We start from the raw sequence: 15,571 nt of genomic DNA on the forward strand, positions 1-15,571 counted from the left end.
CAGACTGGTACTAGCAGAGGGTGCAGGCAACGTGGGCATACTTGAGAGCAGTAAGCTGTGTGTGCAAATTTTCTTATAGATCAGAGCTCTGCCTTACACCTGCAGCTGTGCAAGGCTAAAGATGAAGGTTTAGAAACAACCCAGAAACTCAGAGGGGGGAAAAAGGGAATTATTTTTGTTTTTTGTCTGGGCTTTTTTGTATTGCTAGGGCCTGTTATAGGAGAATTTGGACCTTCCCCAGCACTTCCCAGCCACAGCACAGCAGTACCACAGAGTGACAAGCATCACCACATATCCTCCATACCTAGTTGGGTTGATGCCTCCACCACGCTCCAGGGGATGTTTCTCCTCTGGCCAATGATCATGTCTAGGATGTAGGCCTTGAGCCCATCACTCAGGATGTCCCGGACAGCTGGGCACAGGTATTTTAGGATGAGATGTCCCACATTGGGGCTCACGGAGCTGTTCCCAAGTTTGGCCTAAGGAAGAAGAGGCAACAGGGAGAGGGTTGGCAATTACTCTACATGGTACAAACACATGCAAACATTCCAGTACCACTTGCTTACTACAGTCACCTAGCTGGCAATACTCAGGCTATGATGAAGCTCAGCAGCTCCTGGAACAGGCAGGCTCTTCCTCTTCACCCTTGCTGCCTCATAAAACAATTCTGGGTTGCTCTCTGCAAGGTCTGACCCAGGCTGAGATAAGGCGACAGCTTGGTAAGAGAATATCCCAGCTTGGAAAGTGGATATTCAAGTTAGAAGGGATACCCAGTTCTGCTCACAGGTATACCAAGGCTGTCTTGCTGGAGGAAGAAAAGAGATGGGACTTTTTCTGCTGCCGTAGAAGATTTTCACATTGCTATTTTAGAAGCAGGAAGCAGAAAGTGACCTAGAAACTTCCAGCACAGAGGGGTTAAGGAAAACTTAAGTCAGTGACAAACTGAGCTATAATTCCTAGGGATTCCTATAAATAAACAGGATGAGGGGAAAATGGCTGGACAGAGCCCAGGCTGAAGTGAGGAGGCATGTAAGAGCCCAGCATCAGCAGAGAAGGACACATTCTGCTGCATGCAGTCCTTGAGATGCCAAGGGTCAATCCAAAGGGGTCATCCCTGGACCTTACACATCATGTTGGTGGTCCAAGGCAGCTGTATTCGGGACACAGATTTTACCAGCTGAGCTGGAATTACACTGGCCAGTTGGCATGGGTCCACAAAGTCCTGAACTCAGGACTGAACTTCTGGGTCAGGAATAATCCTGCCAGATCCATCAAGCATGGGAGCATCATGTACCGGTGCTTCCTTTTGACAGGTGAATGTTCAGTCCTTGTCACTCTGACACATAAAGAAACCCTGGATCAAAACCATAGCATTGTCTGGCAAGTAAAGTAATGGGTGAATGTTGCAATTATTTCCCAAACCAAGACAGCAAGCATAGGAAATTCACAGTGAAGTTTTCAAAAAGCTGTGGAAATCCAAACAGCTCAAGTTACACTGCATAACTATCTTTGCCTCAGCAACAATTGTAATTAGGGTCAAATTACCCTGGGCTGTGAGATAAGACTGAATTGGCTTGGAATCTGTCCTAGTCAAATTTCTCCTTGGGGATGGCACTCCAGGGGCAGTTGTCATTTCCAGACAGTGTTACATTGCTGCCCCAAAGTCCCTGCAGCTGAAGGATATTATTCAGGTTTGAGAGAAAGAACCACAAACACGCTAAGCATCACAGGACTGAAAACACTGTCTGGGTCAATCAAACAAGCTTGCTCTGCTTGTGTTAGTCCAGAAATGGGAGGTGAGAGGAGCACAAGCCAAAGACAGCCATGGGCAATCAAGATGTACTCCGAAGCCAGTGGGTATGTGGTAAAGGCCATAGGGAAAGACCACCTGCCCCAGATGTACAATGACTAACACATTTTTTATCATTATGGAGTCCTGTCATACATCAAAGAACTGCACTGTGCCCTGCCACCAGTGCCAGAGCACAATCACAAGACAGATGGAGAAAGAAGACAGAACTCTCTACTATATGAGAATAAAGAGCCATTGTACTGCATCAGACCAGAGGTCCAGCTGGCCTGGTATTCTCTACCAGGTAGAGTATATCATGCAAGTACATAAGAAACAGTCAAACTGGAGCAAAAATATATAATACTTCAATTTAATAATGCTGTCCCAGCCTACAACTAGGACTACCTAAGGTGGACATGATTCCTTTGTGTGTAGTAGACATCAATGAATTTCCCTTCCCTGTATTGTTCCAATCTTCCCTTAAACACATGTAATCTTTAGCATCCCCAATATCATGCAGCAAGAACTGTCACACATTTACTGTCTGCTGCATGACATAACATCAGGTTTTTTTGTTTTGTTCTTGGTACTACTAGCTTTACTTGATGCCTCTTAGTTTTTGAACTGGAAAAGAATGGAGAGGCAATCTTTCTCCATCCTCTCTACGTTGCTCATGATGTTGAGCAGCCATACTGAAAGCAAGACTTACCTTCACCCCTGGATCCCTGCTGGTTCCAAAGTGAGCCACAATCAGGTCAACAGCAGTGTTGATTGCCTTCACCAGATCTAGAGGGAAAGAGAATCATAGCTGCCCAAGGGGCTTCTAGGACAGACCCAGACCAAATATTTCATGAAGAAATGGGCAGGGGTATTTCCAGGCCGCATCAGCACATGTAGTCTCTCTGGGGACATAATCGGCTCATGCCTCATCTCTGCCAAAAGCATGCAAAGTCTGTCCTAACTCCTCAGCAAATCTATCCCTGTTGGTTCTAACACTCAAGCATCAGCCTGGGAGTAAGACAAACTCTAGAAGTGGCTGAAGACTTAAGTGACTGATAAGACATCCTGTCAAATATTCCCAAGGGACATGGAATATCACCTCCATTGCATCCCCTGTGGGAGCAGAAATGGGATCTGAGGCAATGACAGGGCAGAAACCATGCATTTGGCAAGCTGTGTAATGACACTAACAAGCCAGTGGTGGTTAATCTGACATCTGCTCCAGCACAATGCAAGAATAGAAGTGGAACAGAGGGGAAGGCTGCCATCTAGGAATCACAAACACATAACTGGTAAGGGCACGGGAACCTTTCTGCACATCACTTGCCTCCAACATGACACAGAGGCAGCTGCCAGAATCCTGCCCTCAAGTCTGCCTCTAGTATGGGTCCTATCACAGTCGTATCTTGTCCTGCTTTGGAATCTTTTCTCCCACCCTTAAAAGGCTCCCACCCTATAAAGGCTTCACCATATAGGACCCAACAGACTTTTTAACTAAATCACACACTCAGGCTAGCACACCTGCAACACCACACAGATTCAGAGGTCTATCCTTTATACTGAGATGGGGTGGCAGCATGCCCTGCCTTAGGGTCATGCTCCCATACCTGCCTTCTCTCTTCATACATTCTTGTGGATTTAAGGCCTTTTATCATCATACTTCCTGGGACAAGCAGCTCATATATACTTTGTAGCATGTGGCGAGGTGCAGAGAACACATGAACATGTCATGGAAACAGCTGGCAGTCAAGGGGGAATGTCTAGTTATGATGCTACAGCAGAGATGAGCAGGCAAAGAAACCATTATGTCTACAGAGATGAGGTGAGAAAGAGAAGCACTGTTTGCCTTATGCTGTGCTATGCCACATTCTCCTCCACTGCCACAAGAGACACACAGACTCACCCTTCTTCTGCAGCAAGTCGATAGAAATGGACTCTGTGTTGCCATCCGGGGAGAGGCAGAATTCAGCTGGGGGCTTCTCAGCTAGTGAGAAGTAGTCAGGGAAGAAGTCAGTGTAGGTAAGCTGGAGTTGCCTCATAGACTGTCCTGCAGGGCCAAGACAGGAGGGAGAAAGGTCAGCCCCAAAGCCTCTCCCACATTGTTTTTCCCAGAAGCAGGCTGCACCAGCAGGAGTCTTCCCATCTCTCTGTCCAAGACTGGGGCAGCAAGACTATAGGCTTGCTACTCTACCAGCAGTGGTTTGCAACATGTTCAACCCCACAGCTCACCCAACATCCAGCTCTAGCTTGGCTGAGGACCCATGGGCACTGGAACATGCTGTGGGAGGTTCACCTGCATGGGCTAGTGCTAAAGAAAAACTAACTGCAGCAGATTCTCAGGGCTGCTGTGCAGGTAGCCCCAGCAGAGATGCAAGTGGGTCAGAAGAAGAGCAGACCAGAATCCTTACTTGTCACTCACAGGCATCGATAGGCAATAAACAACATGCCTTCTGCCTGGCCCCTGGGATGGGCTCTGTTTCCAAGGGGCGACTTCTCCAGGAGTCTTGAGCTACAGCCCAACATCTAGCATGCTGAGAGATGCTGGGGCAGATGGGCAGCCACTGGAACACAGACATGAGGTCTCCAACGGGCACAATCCCTTGTAAGACATGTTCATGTAAGACATGAACTACAAACTGGACACAGGCCTGGAGCATTTGCTGAGGTTTGAGCTGGCCCTTCAATCTGGCCCAGAGCCAGACCTGACTGTTCTCAGCTCATGGAGAAGAAAGGAGGCTCCACATAGCCTCCTTTCCATTTCTATTGCCTTACCAACCAGTAAGGCAATTTTCACCTTCCTCTTGCACCCCTCAGCCCCACTGTGAGCAGATGCATCGACCCTCCTGCTCAGAGCCGGCAGAGCAGTGATGAGGCCAGGCATAGCTGAGACATTGTACCTGAGCCCCAAGGTCACCCCCAGACCCCCCAGCAGAAGGGCGGTGCATACCGTTCAGCTTGCAGTGGAAATTGTTGGTGTTGAGGGTGCCAGGGAACTCAAAGATGGGGTTCCCCTGGTTCAGCTGGGGCTCCTGCTGCCTCCTGTCTACGCTGCTGGCTAAGCCAGGCAGCCCTGAAGCACAGTCCAGGCCCAGGGGGTTCCTCTGCCTGTACTCTCGCCACTTCAGCACTTGAGGGGAGAGGTGGTTCGCTACAATTCCGCAGGCAGCGTGCAACAGATGAGAGGATGTGAGCAGACAGGAGGATGTGGAGGGCAAATGGGGAGAGAAGGATGAGAAGGAGGAAGAACAGAGAAAGAGAGCCAGCAAGTTATTTAAGGCCAGCAGCATTTCAGGGCATTAGCACATATACACAGGGGGAGGTGGAGGCCATAGCCTGGCACTGCAGGGCAGGAGCCCAAGAGGCCTGGTGGCTGCAGGCACAGGAGGAGAAGGTTCAGGGTGCCAGAACCCAGCATGGGGAGATGTAAGATCAGCATCCCTCTCAGGAGACACTGTGTAGGAGTCAGGACTGGAGGGACATGCTCTTAACAAATGACTTTCTTTTGCAGGCAGTGATCACAAGGGCTGCTGGATGCTGCAGCACACAGATGCAATTTTGGCTCAGGTTGTTGCTGTGGGAAAGGTGGTGCTATAGAGGGCAGCCACAGACAGGGAGCTGGAGATGTTCCCCGCCAGCACATCCTGGTAGATAGGTACCTACCATTGAGGTGCCGTACTCCCATGCTGCTCAGGGGACCAGAGCTGCTCGTCTCACTGCCACTCCTCCAGTGGGGATCTGTATGGGCTCCACCTTGGCTCATGGGCACACTGCTCAATGAAAGGGGCAGGAGAGACCCACTGTGGAGTTGGTACTTGGAGAGCAGTGGGCTTGGCTCCAATGATGCCTCCTTCTTGGGAACCAGCCTGGGGTTCTCCTTTTGCCTCAGGGCATCAGCTTTGGTGACTTGGGAGGGTTGCATGGCACTGACAGCAGGGGAAGACCTGGTAGGAAGCAGGTTGGCAGAGATGGGGCAGGACCTGCTCCTGAAAGGCTGGCTTTCTCCAGCTCTCTCCACAGTGGGTGAGGAAGAGGAGTCCACGCTCTGAAAGAAAGGCACATTGCATCGCACGGGAGAATAACTGCCCAGGGGGGATGGCCGGGTTGTTTCAGGGGCCATCTTTTTGATGCAGCCATCGTTGAGGGAGGCAGCTCCATCCGCTGAGCGCTGGGTCAGCAGCGTGCTGTGGGCTTGGCTCCCTGATGCTGCCTGCTCTGCCAAGGTAGCAGAGGTCTGGGAATTGGAGGAGATCTGCTGGCTGGCAGGCCGGTTGCTGGAGAAGCTGTAGAGTTGAGAAAAGCTGGAGGCAAAATGGCTGTGCAGAGCACGGGCCTTGGGTGGCTTGCTGAAATAGTGCTGGAAAACAAAGGGCTGGATGGGCAGAGTCGTGGGACGCTGGTCCTTGCTGTAGCGCACCACAGACTTGCTGTCTGTGCCGCCACCTTTTGGGAGAGAAAGGGGGACAGCATGAGAATGGGCAAAGGGACAATCATCGTGAGCTTGGTGGATCACAGGCAAAAGGGAACATGATCTCAGCTGTGGGAGGAAGAGGATGAGATATATAGCAGTGACAAAAGCAGAGTGGTTCAAGTCTGAACCAGTTACACACATGAGCTGGCAGGGTAAGGACATGTAACTCCTGTACCTGTTCCCCCCCAAGCATGCAGCTCCCTTCCTCCCTCTCCCTGTACCAGCCCCAAATATTCTCAGTGAAATCAGGCCCACAGTAGAGTTAGAAGCTTCCAACCCTGGAAAAAGTTAGTCTGCCCCAGCAAATGATGGACAAGAATTTCCTAAGGGTGTGCACCACCTCCTGATCTCCTCTGAGTGCATGCCTGCTGCTCCTGATGGGGTCACATCTCAAGGGACACAGCTGAAAGGCACAACATGCCTGGCCAGGCTGACCAGGTTCCTTGATTTCCACCCACACAGCACGCCAGCATGGCCTGGAAGGTCCTGGCTTTCATCCCTGCCACTCCTCCAGCCCACAGCAAATTCTGGGACAAAGATGCTGAGGGACTGTAGGACCTGTCACAAGCAGACCCCCCCAGTGTTACCTGCTCCCTATGGGGTATGCCAGCCCTCTTTCCCTATAGATAGCCTTTAGCAGAGGTTGCTTTCCCTCTGGTCCCTTATCAGACCCTCTAGGCTTGCATGTTGCTCTCGGTTGGAGACATGTAATGCCAATGTCAGTGTGGAAAGCAATTCAGGTGCTACAGGCTTTCCCACAGAGGCAGCTGGGACAATTACCCTGGTAATGTCCATGCCCTCCTCCAGAGGAACCTCTGCCTATGCACTGTGGAAGAAATGGACAGGATATTACAGCAAACACACAGAGCTCCTCTAATCTCTGTACGGCTCATACTGTAAATGTTGGCAGAGACAGATCTCTGTGAGCCCTGCATCAAGAGGGGACTGTTGGCTATGCCACTTCCCTCCCCACCTCTGCTCTATATAGATCCAAAAAAAGAAAGTCTAAAAACTACCCAATGGTTCCCTTCCCTTTGTCTGCTGGGAACATGGCTCTACGGAGCATCTGTAAATCTGTCTTGGGAGCTAAGGGCAGGTCACAGGCTGGGGGAGTACAGTGCCCTGAAAGGGAGTCAGAATGAGACAATCCTCAAAGCTGCACAGACCCTAAGTGCTTATCCTCCCTTACATGATATGGGAGGTTTGCACAAAACCTCAGTTTTCTAAAGAAATAGAAGGACAAGCCACTTGCACTGATCTGGGTCTGAAATAAGCACAGCAGGGCTTTGTTCCAGAGACCAGTAGACCAGGAAACTGTGCAGGCTTTGGTGTCTCATTGCCATGCACATTCCTCTGCTACTCCCCTCTAATTCCAAAAAGCTTTTCTTGTTATTTCTCTACTCTGCCTAGTTTGGCTCCTTACCGTCTACTCGGGCTCTAACGTCTCTTTGTCCGCAGCCACTGGCAGAGCTACCTGAGAAGTTGGTATCTGCCTCCGTCAGCAGGGAGAGAGAGGCTTGCTCACCTGCCCCATGCCCACTGGGGATGGTCTCAGTGGAGACCAAGTCTTTGGTGGAACACAAAGCCTGTCTGTCCCCAAAAGGGTGATTCAAATAGAAGCCCTCGCAGCTCTGGTTCAGGCCATGGATGAAGGGCATGGGTGGAAGACTCTGGCTGTGGCGAACTCTTTCTTCAAGGAAGGTTGGACAATCCTGCTGTGTCTCAGGGATAGGGGAGAACTCCAAGGAGGAATCGCCACTGGAACGGAGCAGTGGGGAGGTGCCATTCTTTTTCCTGCCTTTAGCAAGTTCAGCAAAAGATGTCACTCGCTTCGGGGGGGAACTCTGGATGGGTATCACTGGACTTTCACTCAACTTGACTGGACAGCTCACTATGCGCTCCAGAGAGCCCAGCCTGCTGTTAGGACTCCTGTCCAGTTTCTGATCATAGCTCCTGGAGCGCTGCTGGCTTGTGTTGAGGTTAGGTGGTGACACATTCACATAGACCTGACCCTCAATCATGTTCTGTGTGGTTTCTCCCTTTGTCTCCTCTTCACTGCACTCCACATTGCTTTCTTCTTGTCTCAGGTCAGGCCTTCTAAAAAGATAGTATTCAGTGGGCTGGGCTGGGCTACTTTTGGTGTGGTCTTCCGAGCAGCTAGTTATGGAAGATCCTGCTGGGCTGGGGGATGACTGGGAAGACAAGTCACATGTGACTAACTTATAATAATTCTGAGTAGCCACAACAAGCCGTGCTTGGCTCTGGAAGCAGGCAGTGAAGTCTGAGCTCTCTGAAGTACAAGGCTCACAGTGGAGGTGGTAGGAGTTGCAGTTAGCATCAAGGACAGGTGAGGAGGAGTGGTGACACTCACATGACTTCCCTGAACTCTCTGGGTGATGCGACTCACATAATATCTTGGATTCTGTGGGTGATGAATGCAAATCCAGGTAAAATGCTCCCATGTCTGAGTGGCTGCAGAAGGAAGAGTCACAGGACAGGTTGGCTAAATTCAGGTTAGATTGAGAATGGCCATTCATTTTGTTGTAGAGAGCACTGAAGTTCACCAGCACCCCATCAGAGCTGTTGCAGGAAGAGTCACTGATGTAGCCCATCTGCTGGTCAATCACTTCAGACTGACTTGACGAACTGTAGCAGTGACAGTGATGGAGCTCGGAGCTGGAACAGCTGCATGTCCGGCTGTACAGTGCATCCTGATTCCTCAGTGATTCACCTGTGTTTTGGTTCCACTCCTGGTCGCCACCATCAAAGGAGAAGCTGGAAGAGCTGCCGCAATGGCAGCTGCATTCATCCAGCTCCATGAATTCTGTGGCCTGGTGGCACCATTTCGCATTGTTCCTCTTCTGGATGTCATCACTGCTGAATTTTTCCTCTTGCCCATCTACCACACTGGACCAGCTGGCCATGTTCCAGGATTTCACAATGTGGTTGGAGTTGTGGAGGTGGAAAGGAGGCAAGGCTAGCTCATGCAGATGAAAGGGAGGTTTGCCAGCGACAAGGGAGTTGTGAAGGTGGACAGATTTTGGACCCAAGTCATCCCCAAAGAGGCTGAGGTCTTCAGCCTTGTTCAGTAAGAAAGGGTTGTGTCGCTTGCTGGCACTAGGGACGATCAAGTCCCTCGCTTTTCCTTCTTTGTTGTCTGAGGCCTCTGCTGAACTTTTGGAGGTCCGGAAAAAGCTGCTGTACACCAAGGAGTTGGTCTGTGAGAGGTCTCTTTCTGGAAGGGCAGAGGTCCGTGTAATGCTGAGATCTGGCTGACAGAAGGGGTTGGTCCTTTTGTTCACGGAGTAGCACTGTCTATCTGGGACCTGGCAATACACCAGGGGAATGTGATGGACAATCAGCGTTTCACCAGTCAGCTTTGGTGGACTATCCATGGTGAGGAATGTTCTTCAGGACATCAGTTAAGTTGGTGCTACCCATGGACAGGTAGGGCTGTGCATAAGAGGCTGGTAGGACACTTCTCATGGGGGAATTCAGATACCTAGAGAGAGACAAAAACACAAAGAAAGTCACTTCTCAGGAAAGGCAGTGAATATTTAAAGCATCCTTGGTTTGGCTGAAGACTTCATGAGCTAAACAGAGTGGTCCTTGTCAGTACAAGTACCTGACTGATCTTTCTTCAGGGAAAGCATTACAATGGAAGACAAACATGTCTCTCTCTCCCTGGACTCCAGGAACAATGTTTGTGCTTCCAGATGACCCCTCTCAAACTTACCTAGGGTAACTGATTTCACTCAAGTGGTCGAAGGGCATCACAGGCTTTGGGTCAAATGAAGACCTTACTGCTGATGGCATTGCAGACTCACAGGAAAACAGGCAGACAGAACAGGTTCTGAAATGAGGAGCTGTACTCTGATGAGAGTAATCCATCTTCTCACATTGGATTTGATATCTTTACATGCCTTTAGGTATCCTCAACTTTCCTTTACAAACAAGACCCTTCACTGCACTGCAGCACTATAGAGACAGAGGTCTGAGCACAAACAGGAAAGCAGGAACAGACTGGAACAGGAAAGCAGCAACAACCATTCTTCTCCAAAATCCAGGAGGCCCCATGAGGTCCTGAACTGCTGATGGTTAAATAGGTGCCATGCAGCATGCTGTCTTCTGCTAACCTTTTGCTGATGGCTAAGCCTCATCTCAGGCTGGTTCCTCTTATGGTCCTGGGTGCTTGGTTCACAGTCCCCTACTGCTCTGTCACTCTATGTGTGACACTTATCTGCTTATCTACTTATTTACTGTATTTTGCAACAGTACTGCTGCAACAGCCCACAGTCCCTGGAGCCATTCAACCAGAACATTAAGAGCCCGACTCTTTCAGTGTTCAGTAAATAGCAGGTTGTTATAACACTAGAGGAAGCACGTTCACCTGTACATGACATGAGAAAGCAGGGAACATATTCATTCCCCCTTCCCCAACTGCCCCAGAGGACCAACCTGCAAGCACTTCTGCATTTCAGATAAACCAATGCAGAGAAGTGTGTGTGTGTGTGGGGGGGGGGGGGGTCAGCTAAGGCATCAAGGAGATGGAGAAACCAGAAAAAAACTTTGACCCAGGGTGATACTGAGGGGAATTAGGGCTCTCATATATCAACCCCTAGTTCTGAAAACCCCAGTTCAAACACCCTTGGTCAGCAATCCACATCCCATATCTCATCCAGGCATCCCCAGTGCTCACAGCACCCTGTCACCACATACTGTGATCTCTGGACACCAGGGCCCTGGGTCTGCTGCCACCTGTGACCATCAGACTCCAAAAAGTGACTTTTACAGTATCTGTCTTTATCTACATTAACCCAGTGTGTGTGACTATGGGTTGATAATGGATTTGGACCAGAGCTGCACAGGCACATGGGAGCCCAGAAAAGAAATTGAGAAATGTAGGATAAGTGAAGTCAGAGCAACAGTGTAAGCAATGAAAAAGCTCTACAGAAAGACAATCAGGAGCTTCAGTTCTTCCAACTTCACAGCATAAGAATAGCAATTAAAACATGCTAAGATAAAGCTGATCAAAAGAAGGACTTTCCTCCCACACATAATACTGATTCTTACAGAGACAGGAAGTGTTGGCAGAAAAATAGAAATCTGAAAAAAAATAGAATCTTTCCATCTGAAGAAAGATGCAAATGGACCTGGTGTTTACAGTAAAAACCCAATGATGTAAAACCCAATGATGTAAAAGTTAATACTAACACTAGTGTTAGTGAGCAGACAAGCCTTGTGGGTCAGGCTAGACTCTACCAGAGACATACATGAGGGGCACACACACCCTCACACCTGCTTTTACTGGTATGCTTCACCCAGGATTAGGTTCTGAAGTAGAGAGGTCACCTGGACCACATCCAGTGGCTTGTTGTGAGACCCTAAATTCCCCCCACTTATAGTCTCCTAATACTTATATCACCCTTCACTGCCCTTTCAGCAACTCCTCTTACAAGCCTCTGGCTCCTGTCCCACAGCCCTGCAGTGACTGAAAGGCATGAGTCCGTTCTCAGTCTGGTTCCTGGGAGATCTTGTACCTCACGGATTCCCACGACCACACTGTACAAGAACCACCATTAGCAACAGCAGCTCCTGGCTCTGTGTCTAGCACACACATGCTGAAAGTGATGTTCAACAGCTCGGGCAGTGTTCTCACCCTGTTTTGAACCTTGTGCACCATTGATGGTACTTGTAGCAGTGGGAGTCCCTATTTATCCTGTCTCTCCCCCAGCACTGTGGGAAAAAGCCAGCCCTGGTCTCCCAGTACCTTCTTGCTCATTCAGACCTCCCCTTCCCTCATTACTATCCTTGTAGCTGGATATAACACTTAGATTGCACCTCTCTGTAAGGCTTTGCTGTATTCTGAGTGTTGCCACAATGCAACAGCTTGAAAAGCATAATTTTGAGGATCCAGACCGTGACAAATGAACACTTCACTGCTGAAGCATGGGGCCACTGCTGCTTCTAGAAAATAGCTGCTTGGAGCACAAGCACCCATCTGCTGACAAGCCCTGCCAAGCAACACGTGCTTCATGTTGGTGCAGATACTGCTGTGGGAGGACAAGGATTGCAGAGGCACACTTTGACATTTCACAGTAAAAATATCAAGGGAGCTCGCACACTCCCAACTGTCCCTCTGCAGCTCTGGCTGCAACATGCAGCGCTGCCCAGCTATTTGTTTTCAGTGGCAGCGCAGGCTATCTGGGTGGACTGTGATTCACTGTCACAGATACTGCAGCATCGCTGCCTGCACCTACAGCCTGTTCCCAGCACAAGGCTCTGAGGTCCAACATCAAATGGGGCATACTGCCAGATCCTGCTGGGAGCCATTCTGACAGCTTCCCTAGGGATATTCCCTAGGGATAAACCTTTAGCAAGGCTTTCGATACTGTCTCCCATGACATCCTGATAGCAAAGCTGAGAAAGTGTGGGATAGAGGAGTGGACAGTGAGGTGGGTTGAGAACTGGCTGACTGGCCGAGCTCAGAGGGTAGTGATCGGTGGTGCAGAGTCCGGCTGGAGGCCTGTGACTAGCAGTGTTCCCCAGGGGTCGGTGCTGGGTCTGGTCTTGTTCAACATCTTCATCGATGACCTTGATGAGGGAATAGTGTCTGCCCTCAGTAGGTACGCTGATGACACAAAGCTGGGAGGAGTGGCTGACACGCCGGAAGGCTGTGCTGCCATTCAGCGAGACCTGGAGAGGCTGGAAAGATGGGCAGGAAGAAACCAAATGAGGTTTAACAAGAGCAAGTATAGAGTCCTGCACCTGGGAAGGAACAACTGCATGTATCAGTACAGGGTGGGGGATGACCTGCTGAAGAGGAGCTCTGAGGAGAAGGACCTGGGGGTCTGCACTGGGTCTGGCTGGGATGTTAACTTTCCCTGCAGCAGCCCATACAGTGCTGTGCTCTGCGCTTGTAGCTACAACAGCAGTGTTATCACACCAGCATTGTGTCTACTGCTGAGCAGTGCTGGCACAGCATCAGGACTCTCTCTAACCCTCCTAGGGGGTGGGCAAAAAGTGAGAAGAGAAACATCACCAGGGCAGCTGACCTAAACCAACCAAAGGGATATTCCATACCATGTGATGTCACACTCAGCAATAAAAGGTGGAAACAGGAAGAAGAAGGGAGGGGTGGGCTCTCGTGAAAACGTCGGTCCTCCTCCCGAACACCGGCTACGTGCGTTGAGGCCCTGCTTCAAGGACGTGGTCAAGCATCACTCATTTGTGGGAATTAGAGAGTAATTTCTTTCCTCTGCACTTCCACATAGCCTTTATTTGTTTTGTTTGTTTTCCTCCCTTTTTTTCCTTTCCCCCTCCCTTTTTCCCTTTCCTTTTGTTTTTCCCCTTTAGTTAAATTTTTTAGTTCATAATAATCTTTCCTTTATTATTATTATTATTTCCCTTTAATTAAATTATCCTTATCTCAACCCGTGAGTTGTTCTTTGCTTTACTTCTTCCCCTCCTCATCTAAGGAGGGGGAGTGAGAGAGCGGTTGTGGTGTTTAGCTGCCTAGCCCGGTAAAACCACCACAGTCCTTTTTGGCGCCCAACGTGGGGCACGAAAGGTTGAGATAACAATAGAATTGATTAAAACGTTTATAACTAACACACTTACTCGCTAGTAACCATGTTCAGTGTCCTGTTAATAATGGCTTGTTTGATCGTATGTCATGCAATCCGTGTCATGTTCTCATTTCTCCTCTATATCCAGTCCGAGAATGTGCTACAATCTATGTTCTTTTTTTTGGATTCGTTGTGCTACCAGGCACTGGCCTTGAGTTTAATCTGGCATTCAGGCTCTGCGCTGTTATCGTTTGGGTCTCATGGAAACTATCTTTTAGAGAATATTCAGAACTACACTGCCTTCCTTTCCTCATCTGGATGTCAGTTTATGAATAATATTAGGAAGGGTACCTCCTCCTTCTTTCACAGTGGGCTAATTACAACAGTTTGGGAGTATTTTGAAGATCCATCTGTAACCCATGTATTGCTATTTCTAATTCTGTATAACGTGTTTCCTCTTCTCTCTAAGATTAGTCGATTGTTTAGAAAGTTTACCTGGGAATCTGTCCCAAAACAGTCTTGTGGTGGGTGGCAAGGTGTGTGGGAGGATATAGGCAGGTACCTGTCACAGGTGTCTCCTCCAATAGTTTTGAACTTCACCCCTGAGCAAGTGCAAAATCCTAAAAACCTGGTAGAACGTTTGAGAGTTGTATGTCCTGACCCTGATAATGCCAGAGAACGACAGCTTGCAGCGTTGTGCTGGATCCTGGCTTACTCCTATCAAACACTGTTTAACCTCATCCAGCATCTTGAAGAGAGGGAGGAAGTCTCTGAGTCTGATGACCAGATAACACATGCTGTGGCTGACCCAGAAGACCAACTGACTATGGTATCAGTTGCCCCCATAGTCAAGTTGAAACAATGGAAATGGAAGTCAGCTCGTTTAGTAAGGGAAGAGGCCTCTCCTAAGAAGGAGGGAGAAGGGGAAAAGGCAGGCACCTCTAAAGCAGAGCCATCACAAAAACAGCAGGAAGAAGAGACGGAAATCATAAAGGAATCAGAAATCACTCGATCCCTATCCCTGAGTGAGTTGTGAGAAATACGAAAGGATTATGGTCGATGTCCAGGTGAACACATCTTCACCTGGCTGCTTCAATGCTGGGATGCTGGGGCCAATAGCCAACAATTACAAGGCAATGAAGCCAAGCAGCTGGGATCCCTCTCTAGAGAAATGGTAATTGACAAACGAATTGGGAGAGGAGCAAAGGTTCTCAGCCTCTGGAGGCGACTCCTGGCAGCTGTGAAAGATATCCCCATAAGGTAGATATTGTATATCAAGTAGGCAAGTGGGCCGCTATGGATAAAGGTCTCCAGCACCTGCGGGAATTAGCTGTGCGGGAGATGATTTATAGTGATTTGGACAATGCCCAGATACCTCGAGATCCCGATGAAGTCCAGTGCACAACATCCATGTGGCGTAAATTTGTGCAGAGTGCACCGTCAGCACATGCCAGTACGCTGGCAGTAATTAACTGGGATGAGGGGATGGGACCAACAGTGTATAATCTGTCCTGACAGCTTCAAAAATATGAAGACAATCTCTCTGCTATGCTACGGGCCTGTGTCTCAGCTGTGGAGAAACTGTCCGAAAGACTTGACAACCTTGTAGAATGAGCATATTCCCCCTCATCTAGACGGAGTGATACTTCAGCCACTAAGAATCAGCATTTGCCTGCTCAAGAGAGAGAGTACCCAAGGCGCACACCACGTGGCACCTTGTGGTTTTATCTGCATGACCACGGG

At 49.2% G+C, this 15,571-nt stretch overlaps 1 protein-coding gene across 6 annotated transcripts in view; it reads right to left on the reverse strand.

Annotated features, from left to right (window-relative positions):
- Positions 1–15,571, reverse strand: part of LOC311426259 (AP-4 complex accessory subunit RUSC2-like) — a 117,116-nt gene that overhangs the window by 11,801 nt on the left and 89,744 nt on the right. For 3 of the 6 annotated variants that reach the window (XM_084502485.1, XM_084502484.1, XM_084502486.1), the window contains 6 exons: positions 7,684–9,762; positions 5,453–6,232; positions 4,740–4,940; positions 3,696–3,839; positions 2,502–2,578; positions 305–479 (listed from right to left, as the gene is read on the reverse strand). In XM_084502485.1, the coding sequence (XP_084358611.1) occupies positions 305–479; positions 2,502–2,578; positions 3,696–3,839; positions 4,740–4,940; positions 5,453–6,232; positions 7,684–9,655 (3,349 nt within the window). In that variant the 5' untranslated portion in view covers positions 9,656–9,762. The remainder of the gene's footprint in view (positions 1–304; positions 480–2,501; positions 2,579–3,695; positions 3,840–4,739; positions 4,941–5,452; positions 6,233–7,683; positions 9,763–15,571) is intronic. The other 3 variants (XM_084502487.1, XM_084502488.1, XM_084502489.1) reach the window with 3 other exon arrangements.

This window comes from Aythya ferina (genome assembly GCF_964211825.1).
Source record: "Aythya ferina genome assembly, chromosome: W".
In the NCBI taxonomy this organism is placed as follows: domain Eukaryota; kingdom Metazoa; phylum Chordata; class Aves; order Anseriformes; family Anatidae; genus Aythya; species Aythya ferina.